This window comes from Rhamphochromis sp. 'chilingali' (assembly GCF_963969265.1).
Source record: "Rhamphochromis sp. 'chilingali' genome assembly, chromosome: 9".
Classification (NCBI taxonomy): Eukaryota; Metazoa; Chordata; class Actinopteri; order Cichliformes; family Cichlidae; genus Rhamphochromis; species Rhamphochromis sp. 'chilingali'.
The window spans coordinates 18,360,459-18,374,754 of NC_137936.1; the positions used below are offsets into that span (position 1 = coordinate 18,360,459).

Genomic DNA, 14,296 nt, shown 5'->3' on the forward strand with positions numbered 1-14,296 from the left:
AAAGTGTGCAACCTGTCAAAGGGCGCACATCTAATTACAGATTAACAAATATCCTTGGCTGAGCTATAGACATTTGCTCAAGTGGTAAATGCTCCCACAGGAGAAATATAATTATTAATGTTTCATTGTTCTCAGCTACAGCTGGGGGAGAAGTCAGTTACACCCTGTAAAAGGTGCTAGAAGCAAAAAAAAACAAAACCCAAAACCCACAGTTGTTATCCAAAAACTGAGAGAAACTAGCTTTTACACCATTTGGCGAGCCGGTCGAGACCCTCGTGCCGGATGTTTCACAGCCATGGTTTAAACAGTTGGTAGCGCGACTTTATTGGCGGGCTGGGGTCGCTTTACGTCAGGGTGAAGTGGGAGGGGCTTGCGGTAGCAGCTTCGGTCAGAGCTGAGCCGAGGGGAACTGTCGCTGTCCATAGCCGACTAGCGACTTCAGACTACACTGCCAAGATGTCCGACGACGAGCAAGAACAGACTATAGCCGAGGATCTGGTCGTCACCAAGTACAAGATGGGCGGTGACATCGCTAACCGTAAGTTAATGTCAGCGAGTAACTGTCGGTGACTGGATGTGACGACCTGCTCTTTTCGGCCTGTCGTACAGCAGCTAACATTGGTTCCCTATAGCAGCAACCATGTGGTTTAGATTCGAAGCACACATATGCTATCACATCTAGCTAGCTACCAGGTGCAGCCGGGTCGGTTGAAAGCTGCTTCTAACTGAATAACTGAACGACTGCTCGGCTTTCTGCTATTGTTACCCAACAGCAGCGATAGGGTTTCTTACAGGCAGCTGTCTGTGTCACTAACTAGTGTGGGATGCTAACAAACCAGCTAGCTCAGAATGGTGACCGGTGTTCGGCTGTAAATGTCACGTAAACGGTCATGAGCTGAAGCTCTTTTAAACTACGTTTATGGTGACAGATTACATTCATGGTCAGTCGACAGCATGAAATTTGCTCTAAAATCATTCACATAAGGCTTCTTTGTGCATTTAACGACCAGCACATTGTGGTTTCATGATCACTGCTCCATTATATGATGAAAACACAGGAAACACCTGCATTCTATAGATCTCAAACATCGCACAAGATGTATGGTTGTATTTAACAATTTAAGCAGTAATTAGGTCGAGGTACTTGGTCAGATTAATGCTGTAATGAAAAACAAACTTAAATCTATCCATTTAATCTATTTGGATGGATAGTGCAGTCGGGAGATGGGACATATTTGCTGTGGCACTACCTCATAGTACATTAAATGCATATCCTGGCCACCACAGTTTATATTTACACTCTGTGTTTGTGTTACAGTGGTGGTCTGGAGCTTATCTCAGCTGTCATAGGTCTAGCATGCTAACATAATCAGAAAAAAAAACTTATAGTGAGCTAATGCATCAATCTGCCTGACTTCCCTCCTGTCTCATCCAGAGGCTCTCCGTCTGGTCATGGAAGCAGCCAAACCCGGGGTGTCAGTGCTCAGTCTCTGTGAAAAAGGTGATGCCTATATAATGGTGGAGACCGGGAAGGTCTTCAAGAAGGAAAAAGAAATGAAGAAAGGTGAGGCCCGCATCTGCCCGTTATGGGTTTTTGTGTTTTTTGTGGGGTTTTTTGTGTTTTTTTTGTTTTGTTTTGTTTTGTTTTCCCGAGGTGGACACATCAAGGAAATTAGATCCAGTAGAACAAACTGTTGGCAGTGTTTTCTGTGTCATTTCGCACAGCATCGAGTAACTCTAATAGCAGAAGGGGCTTTAAAAACTAGCATGGTGACAGAGTAGATCTTCTAAGTGATATACTCCTCCATACTCCATTCTTGTATGGCTTTCTTGATTACATTTGTGGATAATTTCCAAATGAAGACTTGGTGGTTCTCTTCTCCCTCTTCTAGGCATTGCGTTTCCTACCAGCGTCTCAGTCAATAACTGTGTTTGCCACTTCTCTCCCCTGAAGAGTGACCCTGACTACACACTTAAAGATGGGGATCTGGTCAAAATGTAGGCACCATGCACTGTAATAATGTTACCCCCTCCTTTCCCCCGTGTGTCTCTAGTCTCCCAATGTATTGTCCTCCCTACTTTCTGTGTGATAGCTCCGCTTTCTCTTTGCTGTTGATTGTGTCCTTCATCTCTATGGTCTTGCCTCTTGTGTGTGCTGTGTGTGTGGCAAACGACAAGTAAGGTTTCTTTTTAGAATGGGTGGTATGCCGGATGTTAGCTTTACTGCCCATCTTATCCGCTAAATCCCATATATGACGTTACTCAAATGCAGTATTTGGCTTTGAAAAAGAAAGTCGATTCATCTTAGTTGTTGCGTTGCCACTAATGTCTTTGTCCTCTGTAACGTCTTTGTGCTGTGTGTGGATATTCAGTGTTGTAAAGATGTTTCTTCAAGTGTCGTGATGTGGTTTTTATATTTTTTGTTTTTTTTAATGTGTCTCACTCTGCTAACCTCTTTGCTGGGCACGTCTGGAAAGTTTAATACAGTCAGTAATGCTGTTGCCTTGAATTCATAATAAGTCCTTCACCATATTCCAGCTGATCTACTGCCAAAAAAGAAACTCACCTTGGGTTATAGCTTCCATTTATTGCAGATTAAATTGTGTATTTTTGTCTGACCTTCTCTTATTATTGTAGTCCTCACTAAGCTAATTTTCCAAAGTGGAACGATCTTTTGTCCTTCCCAGTAGATTTGATCTGATTACTTCCTGCATCAGTACTAGTACATTTGACAGCCGGGTAGCACTTAATTAAAGGCATGATCTGTATCCTACAGTTAGTTAATTCTTTCGTTTTTCCTTTTCTTCTGATTTTGTGTAGCGATCTTGGAGTTCATGTTGATGGCTTCATCGCCAATGTTGCTCACAGCTTTATCGTGGGAGCCAGTAAGGTGAAAAAACAAAAAAGCAGACACGTGTACATATCACACCTTGGTCACAGTTTTGTATCATCTCATGTGTGTCCTGAAGTCGTCTTTTTTTGTTTTTCTATATGCAGGAGAACCCCGTCACAGGCCGGAAAGCTGATGTGATCAAAGCAGCTCATCTATGCGCAGAAGCAGCGCTACGCCTCGTGAAACCTGGTAACCAGGTATGTTTGAGTGTTTCATGAGGCTTTTCCACGTCAGCTGTGATCAGGACTAATATTCTCTGCAGGGGTGTGCTTTAGTCATCAAAACATCTAAATGACTTGTAATTATTAATTTGGCACAGATCTTACTTTTAATGCATTTTTGATAAGTGGAAGAAAATTAATGGATGTGTAATTCGCTCCAGTAGTGCTTCTTTGCTACTCTTTAGTCCACATTTTTCTGGCTCGAATACCATCATAGACTAGTTCTGCTACAAACTAGGTGTAAACTTATTTGCAGTCTCACATGTATTTTAACGGTTATGTCGTACAAAGATGTAATTTGGATGTGAAAGTAATTAATTTTCTCTGCCTCAGAACACTCAAGTGACAGAAGCCTGGAACAAGATCGCACAGTCGTTCAAGTGCACACCTATTGAGGGTGGGTTCCTATAAAAACCTTTGTATTTTAATGTGCTGTCTGTCTTCACATAACAAGATGATGATGTGTGGGATTAATGAGATGTATGGGAATGTTTTCATGGAAACAGTTCATGTTTTAAGCTTATGGGTTCCGCCCATCTCTTTGTTTTAAAGGTATGCTGTCTCATCAGTTAAAGCAACATGTCATAGATGGAGAGAAGACCATCATCCAGAACCCAACAGACCAGCAAAGGTACATCTTTGCAATAAATATGAACTAAAGACAAAATCACCCTATTTCCCTCAGTTTTCTTCCACTCGTCCAATTCAGGGTTATAGTTTGGGTGGAGCCTATCTTAGCTGTAACAGTGTGAGAGGGAGGGCACACCCTTAAAAGGTCACCAGTCTATGACGAAGCTATCACAAAGACACAAACACAGTTTCACACACGTGTTCACACCTACAACCAATTTAGAACCGTCAGTTAACCTAACATGCATGTTAGTCTCCCAAATCAAAGGAACCTAACATACACAAGATGCCACAAAGCTGCTGCAGTTGCAGGCACTTTTAATAATTCAAAAATAATTACTTACAAAGATCGAATACAAATAAGAAGAACTGGAGCCAACGCAAAAACAAACAAGAGGAGGAAGACCGAGAACCGACCACTCAGTGGGCTGGTTCGGATTCAGGTTGATCTTCTAAAAATAATGTTAATAAACTAGTAAAACTGAAACAGGGCTGCTGATAACTCCCAGCTTAGGTAATAATGAACAAAACTGTTAAAAGCAACTGAAGGAGCAAACGCACCTACAAAAGAGACTGCTCTGTCTCCTCTGAATTTATATGAGGGTGGGTGAGCCTGCTTGCTAGGGATGAATGCAAGAGGAAAGAGCAGGCTTAATATGGATGATAGAAAAATGATAACCAGATGGTAGATGTGCACACTGAGCCGTGCATAACAAATGCCCACGTCATTTGAAAAGATTTAAAAAAAAAAAAAAAAAAAATACTGCATGGCCTTGTGACTTTTTTTAATAAATCCAAGTTCTCTGTAAAGACAGAAAACAGAGGAAAACAGAAAACAAATATTTTCGCTCAGGCTATCCCACCACTGAATTTGATCAGTTTTGGAGAATCCCACTGCTGAACTTCATCCACCTTCCAGTGCAATCCCAAGAAATCTGTTTTGTGATGCTAACTCTTGTACAACTGTAGAAAATCTGGTTATGTGACAGTTTTTTCAGTCATGAATTTAAAAGAAAGAAAGTTTCATAAATGTATATTCATGTAATGTGTTGCTGTCCAGTGCAGGGTAGGTATGGGCCAAGTTATTATTTTTGAATATTGGCATTGCCCCAGAATGTGACTGTGTGCATGTACGCAGCTTTTCTGCCTGTGTGACGATGTCAACAGCGGTAGTTGTGCTGCATTGGAATGAAAAATATTTAGAGGGAGATCCTCCTGAGTAACTTGAATGATTTTTGTGGGACTGTTTGTATTGTGGAATAAAACTGACGCTCGCAATGTGTTTTGACTGCCTGCTCTTTCTGTTGATTGTCAGAAAAGACCATGAGAAGGCAGAGTTTGAGGTACATGAAGTCTACGCTGTGGATGTGTTAATCAGCACTGGAGAAGGAAAGGTTTGTTGTTTTTCTTCTTGTTTGTGAATGGATGTTATGATTCTGCTCCCAGTAATCAGCACTGAAGTATTGTGTTCTATGCGATTTGCTTTTAGGCCAGAGACTCGGGTCTGCGGACTACGATTTATAAGAGGGACCCGAGTAAACAGTACGGCTTAAAGATGAAGACCTCTCGTACGTTCTTCAGCGAGGTTGAGCGACGTTTCGATGCCATGCCCTTCACTCTCAGGTGGGAACACCACACTTTACTTGTAGCCAGCTGACAGCGAGTTGGGTGCTAACAGCCATTTTTCATTCAGAGCTTTTGAGGATGAGGCCAAAGCCCGACTCGGCGTGGTGGAGTGTGCCAAACATGAGTTGCTACAGCCCTTCAGTGTGCTGCATGAGAAAGAGGGTGAGCGTCTTGGCTCTCTGCTAGACAGGTTTGAATTATTCACAAGCTGTTAACCCTACGCCTGTATCTTGTTCTCAGGAGAGGTTGTAGCTCAGTTTAAGTTCACGGTGCTGCTGATGGCCAATGGGCCTCACAGAATCACCAACGGACCTTTAGACCCAGAGCTGTACAAGTCAGAGCATGAAGTTCAGGATCCAGAGCTAAAGGTAAGAATGATAATAACAATAATAAATATATATACAATAAGTCAATTTCATTAAACGTCTTGTTCACATCATGTCAAACTGTTGTCTCTTCTCTAGACTTTACTACAGAGCTCTGCAAGCCGCAAAACACAGAAGAAAAAGAAAAAGAAGGTAATATTTTATTATTAGTAGTAGTACATGCCAATGCATTTAAACCTGACGTCATAAGTTAATGTTTCAGATGGTGTGATTTGATATTGATATGGTAAACATCACAGTTTGGAAATATCAAAAATGACTGTATTTAGTGTTTGCTGACTGAGATGTTATTGTTGTGAAATTAAAGTGGTAAGTGCCCTGATTGTTTAGCAGTAGTTTGTGGACGGAGATGAACTCAAGGAAGACTCGTGTATGCTCATGCTGCGGTACTGTTTGGCCTGTTGGCGCTTTTGGCTGTGAAATGAAAAGGATATAATCAGGGTGCACATAAGTGGTCCGCAGGTGCGCATTCGCTGTCAAAATAAAAGACACGCCCCAGATAAGAAGTTGAAATGCGCGTTTGGGTACATAAGATTTTCTGGAGGAGGACAGACATTTGTTTAGCACTCTTAAAAATATCAAAGAAGCAAACTCCTTTAAGCAATTACTTTAGTGTTCCTCCACCTCCAAAGAAATGTCAGAAGGAGTCCGAACCGCAAAAGAAGCATGTATTCTCGGAAAAGTGGTTGCAAGAGGTGAGCTGTCTTCCAACAAATGATGAACGCACAGAGATGTGGTGCAGAATATGGTGTGAAGATCCCACTCTAGCAGACAAAAACAGTGCCTTTAATATGTATGCAAACGTGCGTTGCAACTTCTTATCTGGTTTGCGTCTTTTATTTTGACAGCGAATCCACACCTGCGGACTAATTATGTGCACCCCTGGATATAATGCTTTTAAAAGGTGTTATGGGTACATAATTGATGGGGGGGTAATCTTATTGGTATGTGGTTGTTAGGCAACATAACGATGTCATGATATATATCGTTCAGCTTTTGTGGATCTGAATCGTTTACATAAAATTAAAATGATAGGATTCTTTCATAAGGTGTTGCGGGTGCATAAAAGCAACGAGTTCAGTAACTAGATCATAAGCCCTCATAATCGGGTCATTCCGAACAAATTTTGGAATATGGTAAGATGGGACTAAAATCTACAACAATGCCTCCTTTTACTGATTTACTTATTTCGTTTGATCTTTAAGGCCTCAAAGACAGCAGAAAACGCAAGTGGACAGCCGACTGAGGACACAGAAGCCGCAGAATGAAAACTGCCTTTCCACACATGCAAGACTCCAAAGAAATGCAAGAGAAAACATGACAAACTTCCCTGAACTCGCTGCCCATTCTCAACTCAGTATAGCCAATTAAACTGATCAATTCATAAGAGCATTGGCATCATATAAATATTTGACATTCCTATGTGAATTATTAACCCTTTATTGCATTCATGAAAAGGGTTACAGCACCGAGGATCCTACAGAATCTTTACAGATGGTTTCAGTAAATTTGTTGCTGAATGTTAATTTTTCTTTTAAATTTATAAGTATATTAGTCCTTTTTACACTTGTATTGTTGGCAGCTGAAAACTTTATTTTTGAGTGGACTGGGGCTTACAAGTGGGCATTAATGGGAGTAAACTGGCATAAGGTTTGTGAATTATACCAACAGAAACTTGCATCATATTTGTTTAATGCGTCGTATCATGTTGTGTGGGATTTGCCACATTTCTCTTTGGCAACAAAGTCATTTCAGGAGATGTGTTAACAGACTTTTACATTCATGTGGAAATCCAGAGGTTTGATTGGCCGCCTTTAAAGCTCACTTTAAGTGCTAATTTTTCATCCACTTGATTATTAAGACATTTCTTAACCACGCCATGCAGTAAAGGGTTAAATTATAATTTTATCTCTCATTAATTGTTACAATCTACAAATGATCTGACTGCAGGACCTGAGAAACACAGACATGCTTACAAATTGGTTTTTACTTAGATTTTATGTATTGGAGGTTTATTCTTCTATAATAATGACCGGAGTACATTTTTCGCTAAAGCTACGAAGTTTTACCTACACTAGATTTTTAAAAGCAATAACAGAATTAGCAGAAGAGCAAATATTTTTAAGTATACTGGCAACAAAGTTGTAATCAGCTTGACCTAAGGGAACAAACTGCTACATTTACTGCCATTCCCCTTGAATTTTATGAAAAGAGAGAACTCTATAACTGTATGTTCCAGTTTAACGACAGGAAAAGGGAAAAAAAAGAACTTTTCTATCAGTGATTTGCTTTACTACATCATTTGTCTCGTGAAGCATGACAGCTAAAGCTGATCAGGTTTTAGGTAAACTCTTCTGGGTGTCTTCAGAGGAGTTGGACCATGCAGATCATCTCTGGTCAGAGTTTGATTTTTGAGATCTGGGATAATGTTTGGTCACATTTGTCAACAGGTGAATATGTTGGAAATCGGAAAATCCTGCTTTGTAGCTCAGTCAGTGGGCAATGGACCTTTACATCTATGAAATAAAAAAACATTTTCATACACTTGTCTTTCATCATTTCTTCAGGGCATTGCTGTATTATGTCTAGTCTAAAGTATCAAGATCATCAGATTGTGTCCAAAAATTAGACGTTTTGTTTGTCTTTTAATGTTTGTTTTAAGCTATGAAGCAAATACTGATATTAGCAGAAACTCAACACAAACTGTTCAAGAATCCTGTTTGAGACAGTTTTGTATCATGATGTGTTATTCTTCTGGAAGCTGGTGTCAGAAGATGGACATTGTCAAAAACAATACTCAGGTAGGCAGTGGTATTTAAACAATGCTCTGCTGATACTGAGGAGCCTGAAGTGTGCCAAGAAAATATCCACCATGCCATTACACCACAGGCAGCCTGAGCTGCTGATACACAGCAGAACGAAGCTGTGCTTTTGTGTTGTTTATGCAAAGTACTGACCCTGCATCCTAAATATTGCATCAGTATTCGAGAACCATCAGATCTGATGATGTTGTTTCAATCTGCTGTTTCTAATGTTTGTTGAGTCTGTGCAAATTGTAACCTCAGTTTCCAGTTCTTAGCTGACAGGAGTGGGAATAAGTGTGGTTCTGCTGCTGTAGTCCGTCTGTTTCATGGTTTGAACTGTTCTTCTGCCGACCTTGATCGTAACAAGTGTTTATTTGAGTTACTATTTCCTTCATGTCAGCTTGAAGCAGTCTGACCTCTGACATCAACAGAACATGTTCCCCCAGGCAACTGCCGCTCACTGGATATTTGTGGATATTTTTGGACCATTCTGTGTAGGGCCTGGAAGTGGTTGTGTGGAAAAATCCCAGTAGTTCAACAGTTTCTTAAATACTCAGACCAGCCTGTCTAGCACCAAGAACTATGTTTAAATTCACTTAAATCACCTTTATTTAACTCAATGATAATCTAAAGTTAATTTGGTTTGATTTAGAAACACACATATACTGGTTATTAGATAAATTTCTAAACACTTTCAAAATATACGTGTAAAACAGCTGGAATGAATGAAAGATCCAGGTGAACTTCTAAAGGGACATTGAAATAAAACAGGATCTTCAAAGCAGGTTTGTGGCTATTTTTTGGTGTTAGTCCACCATTGTGTATGAATATGTGTATTTCAACACACACACACACACACACACACACACACACACACACACACACACACACACACATTGCATTATTAATTAATAATCGATTACTATGATTAATATTTATGACTTTAACAGCTGATTCAGTAATTTTGTGTTAGTAATGTACACTAAAAAATGCGAGTCTTAACAACACATAAAATCAATAAAACCAACTCGACTGCAGGGTTAATTTTGTGCTCAACGGAAGGTCGTCGCCTTTAGAAAGCAGGAAAAGTGGTTGGAAAATATCACCTGGTTCGCTCGTACGTCGATTTGAACAGTTGGACTACATTTCCCGTTGAGCTGAGGCGCTTCAGCTGTCGCCTGAACATGACGTCACGACACTTTTAAAAGCCGCTCGTTTTCTTCGTCACATCCTCTTTCCGTTGCTCTTCTCGCTTTGAGGTATGTTGAGTTTATTCCCCGCTAACAGGATCCAATTTAATCTGCTAATTTAACCGGTCATCCACTCTTACTGATCACTAATTGTTTTCGTTTTCACAGAAACCTCTCCACACGATGAGAGCCAAGGTGAGATAACAAACCAATATCGATATTTCAGCTGTTTGTGTCCTCTTCCCGCGCCAGCTAATGCTGCTAGCTCCTTCCTTAAGCTCTTCGTGTTTATATCATTAAATATACCCTGCTACCCAGCTCCTTAAAATATTAATAGAATTTTAAGTGATAACAGGGCATTAGCTACATATAGTAGTATAAATGCTAATACTACTAGAAGCTTTTCTTTGGGGCATCTTGTAATGTTGGCACCGTAGCTAGCTGGCTGAGCCCAGGCAGCCATGCGTGTTTGAAAACAGATCTGCATGCAGCGTGACAAACACCACTGTGAAATGCTTTTTAGTACAAACATGTACTGCATGTTCTGAGGCCCTGTAACTGTCTGCATCACAGTAAGCATGTTGTCCAAGTAGTGGCGCAAATGTGGTCTTGATGTACTCTTAATGACTGTGCTTTTTCTCCCATTTTTCAGTGGAGGAAGAAGCGTATGCGCAGGTAAGCATCATGATAAACAAAGAAAATGTCTTTGTCAGCTCCCTAATCCAAGCTGCTTAAATTTAGGCTAGACAACACAATTGTTTAGGCTTTGGAAAAGTCAGGTTTATAAGGAAGGAAGTCTGTTTTTGTTTTATTTTACATTTAGTGGATATCATTGAGCTTTAACTGTAAAGTATGTTAGGTTGGGCTTGTTCAAATGTTGACAATTGTTTGCCCCTACGTTTCAATTGGATGCAGGGAAAATTATATCTACTGAAAATGACCTGGGTTATATAGTTCCTGAGCAGCATTACTCCAATAACTGAAATTCAGTTTTCAGCCAAGTTTGTACAGTGTCAGTGTTTAATTTAAAGATGTACAGGTTTGTAACTGAGGGAACACTGTTAAAAAGCTTCACAAAATGAATGAATAAATGAATACACGTCAATGTACTCACAAACTCGCTTGGTCTAGGTGGTGATAAAAATCATTAAATAGAAAACACTCCTGTCCTGTCCTTAACAGCTGAAGGGAAATTTACATGATTGGTCCGATATTGATGGGCATCACAGGGCTGTCCAGTTTTGGTCATAATCTCGATAACTAGTATTACTGAATTATAGTTTAACAATTTTTGTTACTATCTTAGTCCTTGTGCTATTGAGTGTTTTACTGATAGCTGCTGTTTTCCAACAGGCTGAAGCGTAAAAGGAGAAAGATGAGGCAGAGGTCAAAGTAAGCCCCTCCTCCTGCCTGCCAGCTGTGATCACATCTGAGCCTCTCCAGGTGACTGACATGCGGACGAAGGGGGATTGCTCGGCGGTTCCATCAACGAAATTAAAGGCCTAAACCCCCGATTTCAGATGACCACGCTTTTCACGGAGCCCGCTGTGACGGTCTGACTGGAAGATGGTGAAGATGCTGGAGAAGAACATGACTACAGCTGCGTTGTTCATGGACCATAATGCATCTTGTTTCTGTACAATTGTTTGTGGTGTTTTGAACAATAAATGAACACTGTTAAATTACCACCAGTTTAAACCTCTTGATTTTTATGTTATAAAGTAAGGCTAGGTTGACTGACTTGTACTTGAAATAAATTACACTACAGGTGTTGGATGTGTCCTTGATTCAAATGGCTAAATTATGGCAACATGTCTTGCAGTTGTCTAGAAGCCTGGTAAGGAACTAATCATTTCATTCAGGTGTGTTGACCCAGGGTGTTATCTAAAACCTCCAGGACACTGGCCCTTGAGGCCTGGAGTTCGACACTACTGAATTACACAATGTGTAGGTTTTATCAGGGCTGTCGGGCAGGCTAACTGCATGCAGGGAGTGTTAAATGTTAATGTGTTAGCTGGATGAAAAGAATTGGAGGCAAATGTAACTGCAGGTGATTTATCCAAGTGCCTTTTAGAAAAATTGCTTTCGATCTGAAATCAAAAAGGTTAAAGTCCTTCAGTTGGAAGACAACTTATAGTACACGTGTTTAAAAGCAGAGGTCAAGATTGACTCCTGTGTGAACTGCTAAAGGGGTCAGCTGTGACACAGAATCCTGGTGGCAGTGTTTTTAGTTCAATCAAGTTGTAAATTGCATCTTGCTGATGAAATGCTGCTGTTCAGGGCCATCCCACAACAAGTCATTCATTTCCATTATTTTTCATCTCTATTTTCAACCATTCTGGTTCTTTGTTTTTAGCCCAATGACATAATGCAAAATCTGCTACATAGTTGCTCATTAGAAATAAACTTTATGAATGAAAAGATCAAGTATGGACATGTTATTAAAGTTAATAAAATTTCATACTATTAAATTTCTTGCAAAATGTATGAAATGTATTGAAAGGGACAAATATCCCCTTTGCAGGCATTAATATACACTGATAATGAGTAGATGTGGATTAGAAAGTCACTATTCAGTGTATTCAAGGCTAAGTACCTGACAATATTTGAGTAAATGTAGTAACTTTCCCTTTGTATATGCCACTGTAAATGAAATGCCCTATTTCCTGTATATTCTAATTTAAACTACATCGTTATCTCATTCTCTTTTCAAAACCTGCTGGACTGTAAAGGTTTACTATAGGAATATCAAACACGTGGTTTGATATGAAGTAACCTGCCAAACGGTCCAGTCTGGTCCATCTGATTGCTTTGAAAACTGAAAAATTTCACAGAAGATAAGGTTAGCTTTTGGACATTAAGAAGTGTGGTAATTTTAACTTGAATAGTACCTATCAATGGTAGCTATTCATTCAGAATGTGTGGATTTCTGGAATATATGCATCCCAAAGTTTTTGAGTTTGTTTGTTGTTGTTTTTTAATTTATAAGTATACACAGAAAGACTATATATCACTGTTTGAGTTTTATAATTTAAATTAATTTACAGATCGTTGCCTACTGGGTAAAATACGACCAACTGTTAACCAACTGGTCTTCAGATAACTGAAGAACCTTTGTAACACAAGTAACGACATCATTGTAACTGTAATTTAGTTACAGAATTTAGTGCAGTAACATTTGCCTTCTAGATGGCAGCAGAGTCTTTCAGGCTGGAGTCAAAGAGTTTTCCCAAGCTCTTGACTGGTTGTTCCGTTATGGACGGGATTATAGTTCCTGAGATTGAAAACCGGAACTTGTCCGTCACCTTTCCCTTCTTCAGCACCATAGATCTTGACTTGGAAGGTTTGACACTCATCCTTGCCCCTGAGATGAGACTCTCAAGACCTCATAACATCCACCTGCACCCTGGGACTGATGGCATCGTGATGGTGAGATGCCATCAGTCCTGACCTAGTTAGCGGCCCTCTACACTCCACCTCAGCGGCCTTGACCACCATGTACATTGCGAGAGCAAAGAGCATAACTGAGATGGTACAGCCTGTTATTATACCTTTCCTGAGGCGATGCCAGTCTGAAGTCACTGACCCAGAAGTGACCATCAGTCTGAAATTGCCATAATAATCCAAGATCAGGTGCTTGATTTTGCTGGGAACATGGTGGAGGTGTAGAGCACGCCCAATCAGCTTGTGTGGGATAGACCCACAGGCATTTGTCAGGTCAAGTCACAAAACAGCTAGGTCGCCCTTGTTCTTGTGGGCTCCTCTTATAAGGTGTGTAACTACGTTAGTGTGCTCTAGGCAACCAGGAACTACTGGGAGCCCCCCCCCCCCCGTTCTGAACTGACGGATCAATGTAGCTGCTTCTAAGAAGAAACTCGGTCAGTCTCCGGGAGACGATGCTAAACAAAACCTTCCCCTCTGCGCTCAATAGCGAGATGCTCCAAAACTGGTTGATGTTTTTCGAGTCCTCCTCTTTGGGAATCCAGACTCCCTCTGTGCACCTCCACTGGTCATCAACTCTTGCTCTCTGCCATATCACCTTTAAGATCTTCCACAGATGTCAGAGAAGCACTGGGCAGTGCTTATGGGACCTGGGGAGGATGCTGAGCAGGCTGACTTGATGACCTCACACACCACCTTCAAACTTGGCTCTGTCAACTTAAACTCTGCTATGGGGGGTTGACGAGAGCTTCATTAGGTCCCAAATCTTGTTCCCTCTGTGGGTCACTCATGATGTCTTGAAGGAAGTGACTCACCTCCTCTATTGAGCATTTCAGCTGGCCGCTGTGTTTGTCCCGAGCAGTTGTTTTAGCAATAAAAGCTGCTCGTTTCCTGGCTCTCTCTCTTCCCCGTCTCCTGTGCCACTCTGCTCTGTGGAGGATTATCAGCTTCTTCCTCAAGATGTCACGCAGTCTGTCCTGACTCTCAACACTCTTAGTTCTCAGACTGGAAATCAAACGTGTGATTAAAACACAAGTTTAACTTATAAATACATGTTCATACTTTTATTTTACAATCAGAGAGAAAGAAAAAGAGAAGGGAAAGG

The 14,296-nt window shown here is 40.6% G+C and overlaps 1 protein-coding gene and 1 long non-coding RNA gene across 2 annotated transcripts; both read left to right on the forward strand.

The window, feature by feature from the left end:
- Positions 1–368: 368 nt before the first annotated feature.
- On the forward strand, positions 369–8,300 carry pa2g4a (proliferation-associated 2G4, a). The gene is made up of 13 exons (XM_080890870.1): positions 369–538; positions 1,436–1,564; positions 1,893–1,998; positions 2,821–2,890; positions 2,998–3,090; positions 3,448–3,511; positions 3,667–3,745; positions 5,060–5,138; positions 5,234–5,367; positions 5,438–5,532; positions 5,611–5,738; positions 5,835–5,888; positions 6,962–8,300. The coding sequence occupies exons 1-13, from the start codon at positions 457–459 to the stop codon at positions 7,022–7,024; spliced, it is 1,176 nt and encodes a 391-aa protein (XP_080746996.1). The 5' UTR covers positions 369–456; the 3' UTR covers positions 7,025–8,300.
- Positions 8,301–9,709: 1,409 nt separating this feature from the next.
- On the forward strand, positions 9,710–11,436 carry LOC308402393. Its single transcript, XR_013972748.1, has 4 exons — positions 9,710–9,819; positions 9,919–9,945; positions 10,403–10,425; positions 11,104–11,436. It is a non-coding gene; the product is annotated as an uncharacterized lncRNA (long non-coding RNA).
- Positions 11,437–14,296: the final 2,860 nt, after the last annotated feature.

Coding starts and splice junctions, on each gene's coding strand:
- pa2g4a (XM_080890870.1), top strand. CDS start 457: ATGTCCGACGACGAGCAAGAACAGACTATAGCCGAGGATCTGGTCGTC. Junction 3,746..5,059: donor AACCCAACAGACCAGCAAAG/GTACATCTTTGC, acceptor GTTGATTGTCAG/AAAAGACCATGAGAAGGCAG. Junction 5,368..5,437: donor GCCATGCCCTTCACTCTCAG/GTGGGAACACCA, acceptor TTTTTCATTCAG/AGCTTTTGAGGATGAGGCCA.